This window comes from Falco naumanni, chromosome 8 (assembly GCF_017639655.2).
Source record: "Falco naumanni isolate bFalNau1 chromosome 8, bFalNau1.pat, whole genome shotgun sequence".
NCBI lineage: Eukaryota > Metazoa > Chordata > Aves > Falconiformes > Falconidae > Falco > Falco naumanni.
The window spans coordinates 4,215,686-4,231,275 of NC_054061.1; the positions used below are offsets into that span (position 1 = coordinate 4,215,686).

Genomic DNA, 15,590 nt, shown 5'->3' on the forward strand with positions numbered 1-15,590 from the left:
GTCAGAGCTCTGCCTTGTCCTAGCTAAGGCAAGCTTTGTCTATTTTATTGGCTGCTCCTAATTTTACTGCCCTGCGAAGGCTTTCTAAAACCCCAGCTCTAAAGTGTGTAAGGCAATGATACGGTTCGAGGGACCAAAACCCTCAAAATGAGGTACAGGATTTACACCTGGGATGCTATGGAGATGCGTAGGGTCACCAAAAAGTCCACGTTACAGTGTGAAGCCAATAGTAGTAATGCACCTTTTCTGCCATGTGAGGAGGTGACCTAGTTTTCATGCTGATATTCTCAAACTCTTTGGGACAGCTTACACCTCAGTGCTAATTTCCCGATTCTCTTGTATATGCAAATTCCAACAGCTTCCCACATCTGTTTTTCCTTATGTGGAGTCTGTCCTGGTTTTGGCTGGGATAGAGTTAGTTTTCTTCTTAGTAGCTGGTACAGTGCTGTGTTTTGGATTTAGTATGAGAATGATGTTTTTAGTTGTTGCTAAGTAGTGTTTATACTAAGTCAAGGACTTCTCAACTTCTCAGGCCCTGCCAGTGAGCTGGATGGGGGCACAAGAAGTTGGGAGGGGACACAGCCAGGACAGCTGACCTGAGCTAGCCAAAGGGCTGTTCCACACCATAGAATGTCATGCCCAGTATATAAAGCTGTGGGTGGAAGAAGGGAGTGGGGGGATGTTTGGAGTGATGGCGTTTGTCTTCCCCGGTCCCTGTTAGGCAGGATGGAGCCCCGCTGCCCTGGGGATGGCTGAGCACCCGCTGCCCTGGGGAGCGGTGAACGGGTTCCTCGCTTCGCTCTGCCTGTGCGGCTTTTGCTTTGCCTGTTAAACTGCCTTTATCTCAACCCATGAGTGTTCCCACTTCTACCCTTCTCATTCTCCCCCCATCCCACCGGGGAGGAGGGATTGAGCAGGTGGCACAGTGGGGCTGAGTTGCTGGCTGCGGTTAAACCGCGACAAGAACAACCCTTTTGCCGTCCAGTGGACACACCGGTTGTTCTGGCATGACCACTCCAAACAGCGTCTCATACCTCGTGGAATGTTTCAGTAAATTTCCCTCTAGCTTTCCTCGATTCAGATGCCTTCAAAATCTAAAGTAATCTTGTTTGCCAAGGAGTAGTGAGGTTCATCAATTAGCCTAAGATTCAGTGTTCACAACAATTACAGGTGCTTCAAACCCAGTACCTAATTGGTACCTGGTACGTATAATGTTAGCATCTTGCAATATTGTGTAAAGCTCAAAGTATTGAATCAGTAGTAATATAAACTGTTGTTGTGCACGAGAAGAAAAAACAGCTTTTGGATGCTGAGATGAATTTATTTGGAATTTACTACATCTCCATTTCACTCTCTTTGCCCTTTCCCCCTTTCCAGATTGCTAGTAGGATCTGAGTGATCGCAGTTCTCAACATGGATGTGAGATGTGATCCCAGGAAATACTCTTTGCATTGGCAACATTTTCCCAAGGATTTGCCCCTTAGAAATTCTACCGCTGTATCTGATGGGATGGATGCAGACTAGTTTTACACAGAATCCTGGTGAAAACAAGAGAGAGAACATCAGATGACTGATGAAACATTTGTTCTGTACTAACTCCAGAAATACTAAAGTTTTCTGTCTTGTCCTTTCCACTGAGATAGCAGAAGTGGAAATACTAAAATAGCAAAGGCACTGTGGTCATAAAAACTAGATAGTGGGTTTAGTTGTTGGCTTGGTGGAAGTGAAAAGATGGGAGGCAGGGAGAAGGTAAAGAGAAGAGCTCGAAGATGTTCTGCAGGACTGTTATTTGCGTTCTAACACAGGAGCAAAAAGTTCTGCATGTAAATGGATCAAGATGCAGTATTTCAAAATGTGTACCTTGCTTATCTACTTGGCTAGCTGCAAGGTGATACATCGTATATGACCTCAAGACAAAGAAATACTAAATAAAAAATAGCTATTTACCTGATCCCCTGATTTGGACTCCATCATCAATGGCATTTCCGTTGTGGAAGAATTTAATGGGTCCAGAGAGCTGGCCAGAAAAGGGAGCGTACACAGTTGCTCCATCAGCACAGATGACATCCACACCGCTGTGCTTTCCTTTACCGTTGCGTCTGAAAACAAACAGGTTGTTAGAGAAGCCTTGTCAGGCCTGGTATGGAGAGGGAGATCGGGTAGAACACCGCAAGATCTGGAAACGGGTTGTTGGTGCTGAAACAGTGTTGACATAGTTGACTGGCTGAAAAATCTGTAAGAGCTTTTTATTGTAGATGCTGTGATGCTGTGTAGGGTGGATGATCTCTTATTAGAGTTGCAGTTTTGCAAATGGGAATAATAATAAAAAAGCCTTTCTTCTAAGCCTTTAAATAGAACTGTAGAGTCACAGAAATGTTGGTTGGCAGGTACCTTTGGAAGATAGCAAGTCCAACCTTCTGCTTGAGTCAAGACTGTTCCCAATACCAGGTCAGGCATTTCTTAGTCTGAGCCATGAAAACCTCCAAGTACAAAGGTTTTATGAACAGCATGAACATCCTGTTCTGGTGCTGCATTATGTCTGTAGTGAAAATGTTTCCTCATGTCCACGCTAAACCTCTAATTCTTAAGTGGATTAAGAAGAGTTCAACTCTATTTCAGCAATAAAACCAATTATATAGTACCTTGGAGCTCCGTAGTATCCACAGCCATAGTTATCACAGCCTCTTATCTCGTTTGTAGGATTCCCGGAGCACACTGTTGCCCAGCGTCTGTCTTGTTGTGGGAATGGTGGAACAACTTTGAAATACAGAAGCACAGCATAACAAAGTTAACTTTTAAGTTCTGAGTGTTGCATGTTTGTAACTGCTATGTTTTAAGTTAGGAACACACTGGAATTAAATCGTGCTCATGTAGTTGGACGTCTTCTCCACAAAATTTGTGATCCTTTAGGAAATGTAAATAGAATGTACACCTAAGAGTGGATTGTAATGTTCCCTGATTAGGGTTCTCATGTAAGGAACATGCTTTAAAGACAAAAAGTATCACAGTTCCTAGAGTGTAATCTGAGGGATGGGAAGAGACTCAGTTTTGGTTTTTATTCTATGCCCAGGCTGATGGGACTGGACTCCTCGAGTTCTCTTCTCCATCACCACCAATGTAGTACTTGCATCTCCAAAGAATCATCCCAAAGTCTGCAAGGATGCGATACTGAAAGCGTTACTAGTAGGTGTAAGCATACAAACAGAAGAGCTGTGTGACTCAGTTTATTGCTGAGACTTGATGCTGCTGTGTCATGTGCAGGCAAGAATTACAACTTATTAAGGTGATATATTCTCCTTCCCGTAACACTGTCTACAGTCTATGCTGTATTTATAATGCATATTTTCTGTCTTTTGGATGTTACTGTCAGGAAGAACCTAAGAGAGGGGACTGTTGCTATTTGATATTTTTTTCCTATTATGAAATTAATTAATGACTTAATTTTCATTCATTATACTACTTATTTTGGGTGGGGGTGCGTGGTGGTTTGGTTTTTTACCAGGTGTAAGTAGATGAGTAGGATCGGAGCGGTCACAGTTCTCAACATGGATGTGCGAGATAATGCCAGGAAATACTCTCTGCATTGGCAGCATTCTCCCGAGCTGTTCCCCTCTCCGGATGTGGCCGTGGTACCGGATGGGGTGAATACAGACGAGCTTTACGCAGTACCCTGGGAGAGCCGGGAGAGGAAGCAAGGTCAGGAAACATCAGCTGTATCTCTTATTGTGGTGAGCAAGAAACCTTCCATGCTAGCCTCTTACTGGAGACTGCAATGATGAAGAAAAAATGTCGGCAAGGTACCAACAATCTTGAAACCAAAATTACTTAATTTGCCATGAAAAAGAGGGAAAGAGGGAGTTGGAAAACAGGGACAGGAAAACATCCTCTCAGCAAAATTGAGAGCATATTTCTGATACTTTACTTTTGTTTGTTTCCTTTTTTAGAAAATGTTTGGGGTGGTTGTTCTCCTACTACCTGTTTTTTCAACTCCTTTATTCCTTCCTCTCCAAGAAAAGCATAGGAAAAGGACTACGTCCTGCTGGTGCTGACTTCCGATATTTTGGAGCAGTAGCGTAGTTGTGCTTCAGTGTAGGAACTAGAGAGGGTGTAAGATTAATCGCCGCTGTGCTTGAATTGAAGGGCCACAGAAACCTTATGCAAGTAAATCAAATTACTTATGCATGCCTCACAATGTATCTGCTCTTAATTACTCACCTGATCCCCTGATTTGGACTCCATCATCAATGGCATTTCCATTGTGAAAGAATCGAATGGGTCCGGAGAGCTGGCCGCTAAACGGAGCGTACACTGTAGCTCCGTCAGCACAGATGACATCCACACCCACATGCTTTCCTTTACCACTGTGCCTGAAAACATAAATATGCAATTAGAGAAGTCTGTCAGGCTTAACGTTATGTACAGGTAGGTCAGTTAACACAGTACGACATCCAAAGCTTGTCTAGCAAAATCTTTGCATCTGTGATGAAGTCGGAAAGAAGTAGTAGATTTGATCCATCTTTTTTTATTGCAAAATGTTCATGGTACTCTGACCTTCTTTGAAGGGGAATGAGATTTCAAATTATAAGTGTATTTTTTATTTTTCCTAAGTTCCTGGAGTATTTCAAGCTGTTATAGAAATGTACCCCTGTTCTTCCCCAAAATACATCTGTGCTGGTGTAAAATAGAACCTTATGTTGGCATTTTCTCATTTAGAAATTCAGAAGTTGTGTGATGAGGATGGCCACTTCTTACAGCACCTGGGGAGGGGAGATGACAGGAAAATGCAGGGAAGGCAGGAGTCATATAAAAGCATTTTTCAGGGACATAGAACCTGTGCTGTCATGAGGTGCCTACTTAAAGACAATGATGCTGGCAGACCTTTAGCTTCTGCAAATCCATCTACTTTGCTTCTTGTAAGGTGTTGCTGAATGTTAGTTAAATATTTGGCCTATAAGCAACAAGAGTAAATGACACAAATCCGTGAAATACTTTCATTTCCTTTACTCTGGCTGCTAATTTGTGTAACGGTCTTGCTTCTTCCCTGGTCCATCAGTTAGTAGCAGTGGTATTGCTGTACTTCTGCGAGATTGCCAAGTAACATCCCCAAAATGAGTGAGAAGTCTCGCAGACAGTCTTCTCTCACGTGAAGTGTCAACTCCGGTTAAACTTTACTCTTTCCCATGTGACTATTTCAGTTAGCGGGGTTCACCGTTGCTTTTCCGCCTTACCTGTCAGCCCCGAAGCTGCCACAGCCGTATCTATCGCAGCCCCGGATTTTGTTGGTGGGATTCCCGCTGCAGATCTGTGCCCAGTGTCTGTGCTGCTGTTGGGGTGGGTGTGCATCCAACTGCTTGGCAAAACCTTTGTGTGCCAAAGAGGAAAACAGGGAAAATTCAAGCATGTTCTTAGTGTAGTACAACAGAAAGTTCAGGTGCAAAAATAAGGTGTTTAAAGTGGAACACATGAGCTCGTGGGAGTTCATAGTTTCAGAAATTGAAGGTAAAAGAATATTGTACAATCTGCTATATAGATTTCATCCCTTTTTCTTGAGGTCTTGTTTTAAGATACATTAAAAAACAAAGCAAGGCTATAGATAAATATTTTTAGTATTTGTTTGTGGTAAGTCAAACTCACTTTCTACGTGAAACTAAACACTTCAATATACAACTCTAAATGCATATCAGATTCCACATTCTGTGATAGCCATAACGGTGCCCATTACCCTAATTCTTCATAAAACAAGATTGAAAAAACTTAGCATTATTTATGTTCGAGTGAATTTCAATAACTCATTAGCGTCTGCCTGAAAGCAGTCAAGACCAAGTGCAATACAACAATCTGAACTCACCGGTGCACACCAGGCTAATCAGAGCGACCAGGCTCAGAGCTGACATTTTGGGGCTCTTTCACCGCTGTTCTTTGATGAAATCAAAGACGTTGAGCAGCAGCTGCTGGGGGTATTTATGTGTGTTTGAAAGCCCAAGTCTGTCGTCCTGGCCAATGGGTCTGGGGCAAAGTATTGCAGCTCCGGGCAGGCGGTGTTGCCACATCAGGCACGGAGGATGTCTACAAACTAGCAGTTGTTAGAGCTGGTTGGGAAAGACTGGTAAAATAATCGGTCTCTTAGCACACAGTAACTGGTGGAAATGACAATCCCACATTTTAGGAAGCTCTGGTAGAGCCATTTCTTAACACCTCTTCATCCCCCTCCTGAAGGAAGGGCACACGTAGGCTGAAAATGGTGGGAACCAAGAAAATAGTCCAGAGGATCGAATTGGAGGGAAAAAAAATGGGCAAAACTTCACAGTGGATGTAAGGAGTTTGTCCTTCACGGCACGTTCCAGTGCCGCCTTCCCAGGCGTATGTGCCCTTCAGAGCTTTCTAACAGAGTGTACGTGAAGGTGTAATGTTTGGTGTAGCGTAAGTATTCACTTAGGCTAAGAAATACAGATGTTTTTGCATGGAATCGTGTCTTTTTTTTATTATTTTATTATTATTATTATTTTTTCCCTGTTCAGCTGAAATTATCACCTAGCCTGAACTGAGATCCATGAGGCCTTTTCACTGAAGCCCTAATTTTTGACAATTAAATTCTTATTAAAACATGTTCGTGTTCTGAAACAAACCATTGCAAACCTAAGTGGCGTGGCATAACTGACAACAGAGTTAAAAAATTCTAGGTTTTAAAATTAGTCATTTAGTATCTGCTTGATTTCAGCTATCATACTGTGAAGCACGATCCTTAGTGTCCCTCTTAATCCTTCAGTTTGATTTTTCTGTACTATGTACAGCAAAGCATTAGATTAATTAGATTTTTTTTACGACTATGTCTTAGTTAATACAAAGTTTCAATGAGTCATGGTGCTTTTACATAAACTATCTGATATTCCAAGTTACGGAAACCTCTAGAAGTCCTGCAGGTTTTATTCAGAAGAGAAACAGATGTGTCTCTGCCCCGCTTAGTTTGCAGAGTATCTGTACGTTATGTTTTCTGAAAATCCCCATGGAATAAGTGGCTGGAGGAAAATTTTTTGCTTGTGACTCCAAGCTTTTTTTACAGCTAATATTTAACGCCCAAACAATCTTTTTACCTTCTCTGGCATCATTACAAGTGGCTTTGCTGATTTTACTCCTGCTGCTTTCTCCCCTGTCCTGCCAGAAAGAACTGCCTGTTTTCATACCTGTAGCCACCAAACAAATACTTACATAAATGTTACGTCCCCTTAGTTTCATTTTGATGGCACTTTTGGTTGTAATTTGCTCAACATAATGGAGTCTAGGATGACAAATTATAGGAGGTACTGGTAAGAGCTCTCCGGGGGTATTCAGAATTTGGGAATGCTGCTTGGCCCTGAACTGAAAGATGGGGTTGCGGGTTTGTGTGACCCTTGCCAGAAACAGCCTTCCTTGCTACGAGTTGGGAGAGTTCGTGTAATATTCTTCCCAGCTCTGCAGGCTTAGTCACCTTAATTTGGCACAAGCTCTCCGCAGACCCCCTCAGCTCTCCTTAGCAGAGAGAATCAGCAAGGGAGGGGGTATGGGTGGTGTCTTTCCATGAAGGTCTTGTAGCATAGAGGTAGTAGAGTATTTCCGAGCTTGACTAGCTTGATTGGTAACTGCTGTAAGCTTTTTTTCCTACTGGAATAAAAACCATCGAAAAATAAAACATTATTTGGGTGGGGCCAGTGCCTTGCCATTCCTGCTGAGGGATCTCCAGCTGAGTTTCTGCAGCAATGATCTCTCTCAACCAGACTATTTCTGATTTATTCCTGACTGGCCGTTGGCACTAGTAAAGTTTTAAATATCTCCTTATATAAATTTTACCTGGGGCAGACCTGCCTTGAAAAGCTAATCATTTTTATAGGCTTTTTTTAACAAACAATGATCCTAATTTTACCAAGGAAGGAATTGCAGCACCTCAACCCACTCTGCAAAGTCTTGCAAAGGAAAGGCTGCATGTAAAGCCAGCCAAGCTGGCAGGCACGAGGAGAGAAGTACAGCTGTGTTATAGGTGCGCAGGCATTAAAGAAGCTTTTCTCTGAGCCCTGTTTTGCAGTCTGGTACTTTGTAAAATGGCTCTGAGCTACCTGCTCTTTGCAATTTTTTTTTCATTTCATTTGTGTTGCAAAGCTGACGCCAAATTGCTTGTAGCTGTGTACGTTTTTTGTATTTACTCCATAGGAGATCTTAATAGCATTGTACCTTGCTCTGTTCTTTCTGAAACATGTCAAAATTTCATTTGCTCTAAAATAATATGTCCAATGCAGTTCTGGTAATGTATCCTTAAACAGTTTTCAAGTGTATGCTATTGCAGTTGTGATTTCTCAGTGTGTTCCCTGTCTTTTCTGGACAAGCTGGAAGGTGCAGATCTCTCGCCTTGGGCATGAGGAAGCTCTGGACTGACGTTGGTGGGATTCCTGTGTTGGGCAATGGAGAGGTTAATATAATAGTTGATCGGTGCAGTTGTGAAAGACGTGAAGTGAACGCTTAGCACACGCCAACAGAAGGATATGGAAGAAGCAGCCCGCGTTGCACGGCCCCTGGGAGCTGCAGTTGCACCATTTCCTTCCCTGTGGCAGGGAGCGGGCGAGGGGATGGAGAGGAGCCAGCGTGCAGCGCTGCGAGCAGGTGGGCTCTCTTGGGAAATGCTGACCTCTTTCTCTTGCAACAATGCTGCGAGTTCCCTGTTTTGCTGCTTTTATGTCAGTAGTAACTTCCCTGGCTGTGTCAGTCCCTTTGCTGTTTTCTCATGGACTGAGCAGGAGTGCAGTGGGCAAATGCAAGTGTTTGGGCTGATGCCTACAGGCAGTGAATGACTTAAGCCTGATGCTGTTCAGGAGAAATCCCTACTTTGCTCTTCAGCCTTTCCAAAGATACAGTGACTGCTGTGTAAATTTTGTTGTGTTTCAGAAGGGTACGCTGCCAGTTACCAGGGCTTTTGGAGAGATGGTACCTGCCGTGCCTGTGTCCATGAACCTTGCAAACATTAGGTTAGTCCCTCTTAATGTATTAGTTACCTTAATATTGTCTCTTGATAAGAGGAGTCGGATGGTAGAATGATGGAATAAGGTTTTTGCAGGAAAAAAGCCAGAAAACTGAGAGAAGCACCTGGGCAATGGCAGTGGACCCTTGGAGCAGAAACATCAGCAAAAGCCCGGGCCAGACCCTGAGCCAGAGCAAATCCCCCCCCAGCCAAAGCCAGCGTTTCCCTCCAGCTGTGCTGCCACCCTCCTCTGGTTACCCACCAGTGAGGGCCGGTTTCCCCAGCGTTGCCTTCACACACATTTCAGCTCGGTAGGATTCAACCTACATCTAAAGACTGATGATCTGGTCCATAAAGTCCTTCCTCTTTGCAACCTCTGAGGGGCTGCAGCCCCGCTGAGTTGGATAAATGACCGCTGCGTATCTTATTTCCTGGTAATAGAACAGTACCGTAACTGTCGGTTTGCCAGGCTTGTGAGCAGGGAATTGGAAAGGTAAATCCTCCTCCCAGGTGCATCTTGCAGAACAACCGGCTTTGTCCTTCTTGGCTAGCCCGGCATGTTCCATGTGGGAGCAAGCCCATGCTGAGCACTCACCTCCCAGCTGACCTGTGTCCAATATGTTATTAAATAACCTTAAAAGCCTTTTCTCTGAAAAATGAATAGTATTCTTTGTGCTAAACATAAAATGAAATGTTTTAAAAATTAATTACAGAAGAATTTACTTGTGCAATTAGCAGCACAGGCTTTCATGGTGAAAATCATGGTAAAACAAATTGCACTCGCTATTATTCAGGCTTCTGATCATCGGCAAGGCTGAGATAAGAGGAATGTTGACTGAATGATTAACTTGTAGTATCTTATTAGTAGCTTATATTGTAGTATCGCTGGAAAATCAGCAGGTTGCGCTAGCTGATCAGCCAAAATACATGCCATTTTAAATAGCTAGCAGGCTATAGGAGATCGGTGTATGTTGATTTTCCGCTTTGCTAAGTATGAGCTGAAGCTGAAGTTGTGTTGGTGCACAATTCTGATTGAAGACTCCATCTCAAATTTATTTTGCCTTTATCAACATGCTTGCTAAGCCAGAATTAGGCAGTTGTAATGAGGAGGGCTGAGGAACACAAAATAAAACCTTCTTGCTACCTATGTCGTGGAAGGAGGACCAAGCTGTGGCTGAATCCCCCAAAAGCCCTTTAATGTTCAGGGAAATAGAAGGGTATAGCATAGATTTGGGTTGCAGCTTCAGACAGTTAGTCTGTGAGCTTGTGGTACAAAACAAAAACAAAACAAAAGGGATAGCGAGGAAAAGGAACCCTGCAGGACTGGTGTGGAAACAAAGCAGTTCTGCATGGCCTGAGTCTGCTGACTCTTCCTTGTTGTTGCCCCTGTTACTTCCCCCAGCACCCGTTCCCCTCACCTTGAATATTTCTAAACTGTGTATTTTACCAGCCCTTTCCCTCCCAGTCAGCTAGAAACTGTACTTTCCCTTCCTCCACAGCCAGTTATTTTTTTACTAGACTGAAAGGATAAAGCTGGATTTACTTACACTGTTTGCCCCAGCTGCTTTGTAACCTAAAATAGAAAGTGGTATTTACTTTTTCTTTTCTGCTGCTAGTTGACAGCCCCAGCTAAAACTGGAAGGTTTAGTATTTGCCCTGTACCTCTGTCAGGCACCTGCAGGAGCATCCTGCATCCCTGCACCAAAGCACCACACCTCCCTGTGCTGCTGGAAAAGTTCAGATTAAATAATAGCTCCCTGCAAAGGTTTGTGAAACAGCCCGTGGGGACACACCAGAGAAGTGCTGAGCTGTTGTCGTGAATGTACAGGTGAAAATGTTAGTTGAGGAGCAGAGCTGGTGTGTTGGCTGGAGGCTCAGAGCCCTGCTCAGTCTCTCGTTAAGATTTGCATGGAAAAGTGGGAGCTTGATCGGGCCCTTCCCCTTTCAAATGTGAGAAGTTGATAACTGGGTGAAAACCTGGGATTTTAACCAAGTGAAACTGACATGGGAGTCTGTCTTTTCTCTAGGCAACCAACTTCATGATAAAAATGTAAAAAACTGGTCAAACTGGAAACATGGGGAACATTTGCTGAAATGTTTCTGCTTTCAGTATAAGGAAAAGTGTGGGTTTTTTCATTGCAAACTCAGTTGTATTGACTCTCCTTCAATGTCTGGTTGCTGTCTGCCCATGCAGGTTTGGGTTGTGTATTTATACGGACGTGCTGATTTTTCATTCCTAGCACAATTAAAGTGGTTCCTGGGGAAGGTGAGTGGGGCACAGCAGGTTCAGCATTTTTCACAGATGTGGCAAATACCTATCTGTATTTTCCTAGAAGAAACGAATCTACTCATCCGAGGCTGCACTTGCATCATAAATAGGTGAACCTGCAGCACTTGTAGAGCACTTTAGCCCTTGAGACTCCCAGTAGCATGCTGGTAGCCTTGGCCTGAAAAGCCCTGTCCTGTTAACAACAGCTTGTTGTTAAACAAGGCTTCAGCTGATTTACTAATGGAAAGAAATGCCTCACTTGGACAAAAAGGAGCCTGAGTGTGCCAAGGCAATCCTGAAGCAGGAGTCTGGGGAAAAGGAAGGAGTTACTTCATTAACATTGTTTTATGCTGTTGGTGATGGGCCCCAGGAAAGATTTGGGTTTCAGCTTTATACGTATTTTTTTTTCTCCCCAGCTGCATTAAAAAAGCAGAACCCACCCAAACTATTTGACAGCACTGAAGAAATTCAAAGCAATGTGCAATGAAACAGCCCTTTAATAATGTGATTTTTCCGTATGCAAGCAAAAGTGAAATTTCTGCCTTATTGAAGAAATCTTCATGTTTGGCTGAAAATAGAGCAGAGAAGTCCAAGATGAGCTGCAGCATGGCTCACTGCGGTGCTGCTGAGCATCGAGGACCCACCACCTCCCAGCTACTCTGCTGCCCACTGCTTCAGCCTTCATCTACAAGTGCAGTGTTGTGCAGGATACAGAACAGCTTTAAAGCATGTGTTATACCTCACTGTGAGCCTGTTTATGTCCAGATATCCACCAGTGTTTTGTTCATGGATACTTTTTAGGTGGAACAACTGTTTGAGCCTCAGTGGCTTCCACTTTACTAGAATGACTGCCTATGCCCGAGAGATTTAATGAATACAAAAGTGGGGTCTGAAGGCTTTGCCCCTGATGTGCAGCCTCCTGTTTGCAGGTTGGGAGTAGATCTGTTAAGTCACAGTTCTGGATACAGACAGGGGATGTAATTCCTCTGTAGACCCTTTGCATGGGCAACAGGACATTGATTTTCTCTCCCTTCTTGATGGGGCCACTGTACTTGATGTAACACATCTTAACGCAGAGTCCTGTTAATAGGGGAGAGAGAAGAGGGGAAAACTTGGTGGTACGAAATGGTTTCAAAGCTTGGCAAAGTTGTAACATTCTGTAGCAAAATACAAATGACAATAAGAAATTCAGGAGTGGGAAAATTTGCAGAAAATGGTGTGGTGCTCCTATAGCATCAAGAAGAGAGAGTAGCAAAATAAATAAATTAACATGGAGGAGGGTGAAGAAGGGGAATTAAGGTAAGTAACACTGCATGAGCAAGTCAGGCTGTTCCTTTGATTATCCAAGATGTGCAAAGGGACCAGCTTCATCCTTTGACTTTTCTAATAGAGCTGAAATGCTGCAATCCTTTCAATCAATTTTCCTCTATTAACAGAACCTGGATTTCAAAGTCACAGTTTTCACTTGGGTTCATGTGCAAGCACACTGCAGTTCAGGTTGGATTTATGATTTTTTGTTCAGTTTAAAGCTCTATAAACAAATCGGAGCATTTTACAATCGGGCTTTGCAAGATGCTTGCTCATCTTTCAGCTCTGGTACCCGACCCTGAAAGCTGGACCCTGTTGGAAGAGCAAGGAGGGTTAGCCCTCAGCTGAGCACCCTGCCAGCTAGAAACCCTTCTCCTGCCCGTTTTTTCATGCTTATTTCTGTTCTAAGGAAGTTTTTAGCACAGCCATCTCCCATCATCCCAGCCCAGGACGTGGGGTCATCGCATCCACTGCAGCCCTGGGAGTCACAGCCTCTGATTTTGTTTGCAGGGTGACTTGAGCAGATTTTTGCCCATTGTGCTGCAGTAGCTAGAAAAGAAGAAAAGAGAAGAACAGGAGATGAAACCCACAAAGCTAGAAAGGGGACTTCCCAGCCTGTGTTGTTTAATCAATAGCAAGGTCCCTTTGGACTTGCTGTAACCATGGATCAGGCTTCAGGGAACTAGAAATTTGTTCATCTTTTAATGCAGGTTAATTGTAAGATGGTGTTTTTTTGTTGTATGCTTTGTCCAGCAATGTTTGAGGCAGTGACTTCAAAGCAAAAATGCAGAACAACTTGATCTAGAGGGGACATCATGGAGTGACCCACCGCTCTCCCACCGCCCCAGGGCAGGTGTCCTGTGCTGCGTTCACACTGCAGGTGTGGGGCTGGAGCTACAGGATGTCTCTGCCTGGAAGGTGACCTGAGCCACCCCGGATCTTGGGATACTGAACTGTAACTGCAAAAAATAGGGCTGTGAGGGACCCACCAAGTCCATTCCTGTTCCCTAATGCGGAATCCAGTCAAAAGTACAAGCTGTCATCTACATTTTACTGTTTCAAAGTAGCAGCCAGTAGGGCAACATCCTCTATTTATTTACTTATTTATTTATTTATTCCTGACTCCAGCTGTCATCACCCACAGTCAAACCCATGTTGATCCTACAGCTCCGGCAATGTCTGAGAGAGGGGAGACATTTACAGGGGAGAAGGGGGGGGGGAAAGGCAACCCCTGACTTGGTACCTTTGACAAGGCTGTAACAGCCCTGCTCAGCCCACCAAACCTGCTAGGGTTTCCCATGGGATGCTTTAGGAAGCATGGGACTGGTCTAGCAAGAAAACAAAGAGCTGAGGTTTATTCGCGTGTGTGAACAGCTTGACAGGCACCATCCCTGTCGGGCTCGGGGGGAATACGCAAACAGGGGAAACGATGTGCTGGCACCGAAGGTCCGGTGCTAAAAGGGTGCAGGAAATCTCTAATGCCTTCCTCAAGCAAAAGAGCACTTTGTTCTAGGTAGTCTTCATTTATTTTAATGGATTTTATATTCCTTGTGGAATCAAAGGTGGTGACATTAAACACAGAAACATCCCTGGGAACGCTCTATGCTCAGTGGGCTGATCTTTAAGTAAAAGGCTTTTAAGAAAACATGCATGCTGTCAGTAATTGATATGCCTCAGCTGATGCTTTCTTATTCTATCAATATTAGTCCAACAACATTTTGCCGCAACTCTTTACCATATCTAAAAAGGATTTTTCCATGAAGATGTCCATGCAATGGGAGAGGGGTTATTTTCAAAAGCAAAAGATGGAAGAGAACAAATCAGTTCCTAAATCCTCACAGATACGTGTCATTTAAAACAAACAAACAAAACCAAAAAAAGAAGCAGAGAACAAGAAGGCAGGTTACAATGAGCAGTGTTTACTAAAATTCAGCTAACTCACCACTGGAGATCGCAATCTCGCAGATGACTGCTGTGAGCGTGCATTTTCACGTGCCTCGTGAGCTCTGCTTTCAAAATTAAAAGTTCTAAAATACTTTGCTTTCTATTTATAACCTCGACAGAGGCTGCCTGCAAATTTTTCCAGCCAATCAGAAAATTTCTGTGGCCTCAGTTCTTTGGCTTGTAGATTCAGGCCAAGAGCAAGAACTGAGAGCAGCCCTCGAGGTGCACCACCAGCCTGGCTCACTGGCGGCGTAGGGGCTCCAACCAATTTAGCAATAGCGGCTACCTGGTTTTGTTTGGCTTTGTTTACCATGAAACCATGACTATTAAACCCAGATTTTAAGGACAATTTGTAACCATTCCTGCCCATTGCACAATCCTGAAGTTTAGCAAGGTAGCTTGGGTGGAGAAGGGGAAGAGACTTTAAATGAACTTAAAAAAATATCGGGGCAGATGGTTACCTTGCTGTCCCACCATGGCTGTTGCTTCATGCAAAGAAATTCAGCCAGGTGGACACAGCCCTGTGCCACACATCACACATTCCAGCCTCAGGCTGGAAAAATCTGATTAGGTGACCCGTGAAATGAGACCTTTGTATTCCATTTTTATTAGCCAGCTTCATTAATGCTTCCCAGATATTGCCATGTTGCTGCTGCTGAACCTTCAGCATTAACAGTGGGAACGACACATGTTTACAATCTTCACTGTGCCTGAATAGAAAATGTTATATACCCTGTAATATTGTGGCTGAGCAAAATTACAGGAAATTGAAGAAGAAGAGAACACTGGAGCAGGAACAAGGCCACCTCGAGTGTTGTTTCTGGGAAGGGAGGGAATGCAATGCCCTGGTTTGCAGCCAGGAGCTGGAAGTTGTTTGTCTCCTCAGCTCTTTGGCTGCCTGATCTGCACCGCTGGAGCCACTGATGGTTTCGTTTCTCTGTGCGATTAAAACCGGAGAGACCAGGTTAGGTACGGCTTCAGGTCGGGGCTCTCAGCCAGGATGCCGTGCCATCGCTGTCCCTCTTTTGTGGCACTAGATGGGTGAAGACTGGCCTTGCATCCCCAAACAGAGCCAAGAGCAGTTCT

General features: G+C 43.9%; 1 protein-coding gene across 1 annotated transcript; it reads right to left on the minus strand.

Annotated features, from left to right (window-relative positions):
* Positions 1–1,300: 1,300 nt before the first annotated feature.
* On the minus strand, positions 1,301–5,956 carry LECT2 (leukocyte cell derived chemotaxin 2). Its single transcript, XM_040604584.1, has 7 exons — positions 5,849–5,956; positions 5,229–5,361; positions 4,216–4,367; positions 3,500–3,670; positions 2,643–2,757; positions 1,948–2,099; positions 1,301–1,538 (listed from the first exon to the last, which is right to left on the minus strand). The coding sequence occupies exons 1-7, from the start codon at positions 5,892–5,894 to the stop codon at positions 1,348–1,350; spliced, it is 960 nt and encodes a 319-aa protein (XP_040460518.1). The 5' UTR covers positions 5,895–5,956; the 3' UTR covers positions 1,301–1,347.
* Between the last annotated feature and the right edge of the window lie 9,634 nt (positions 5,957–15,590).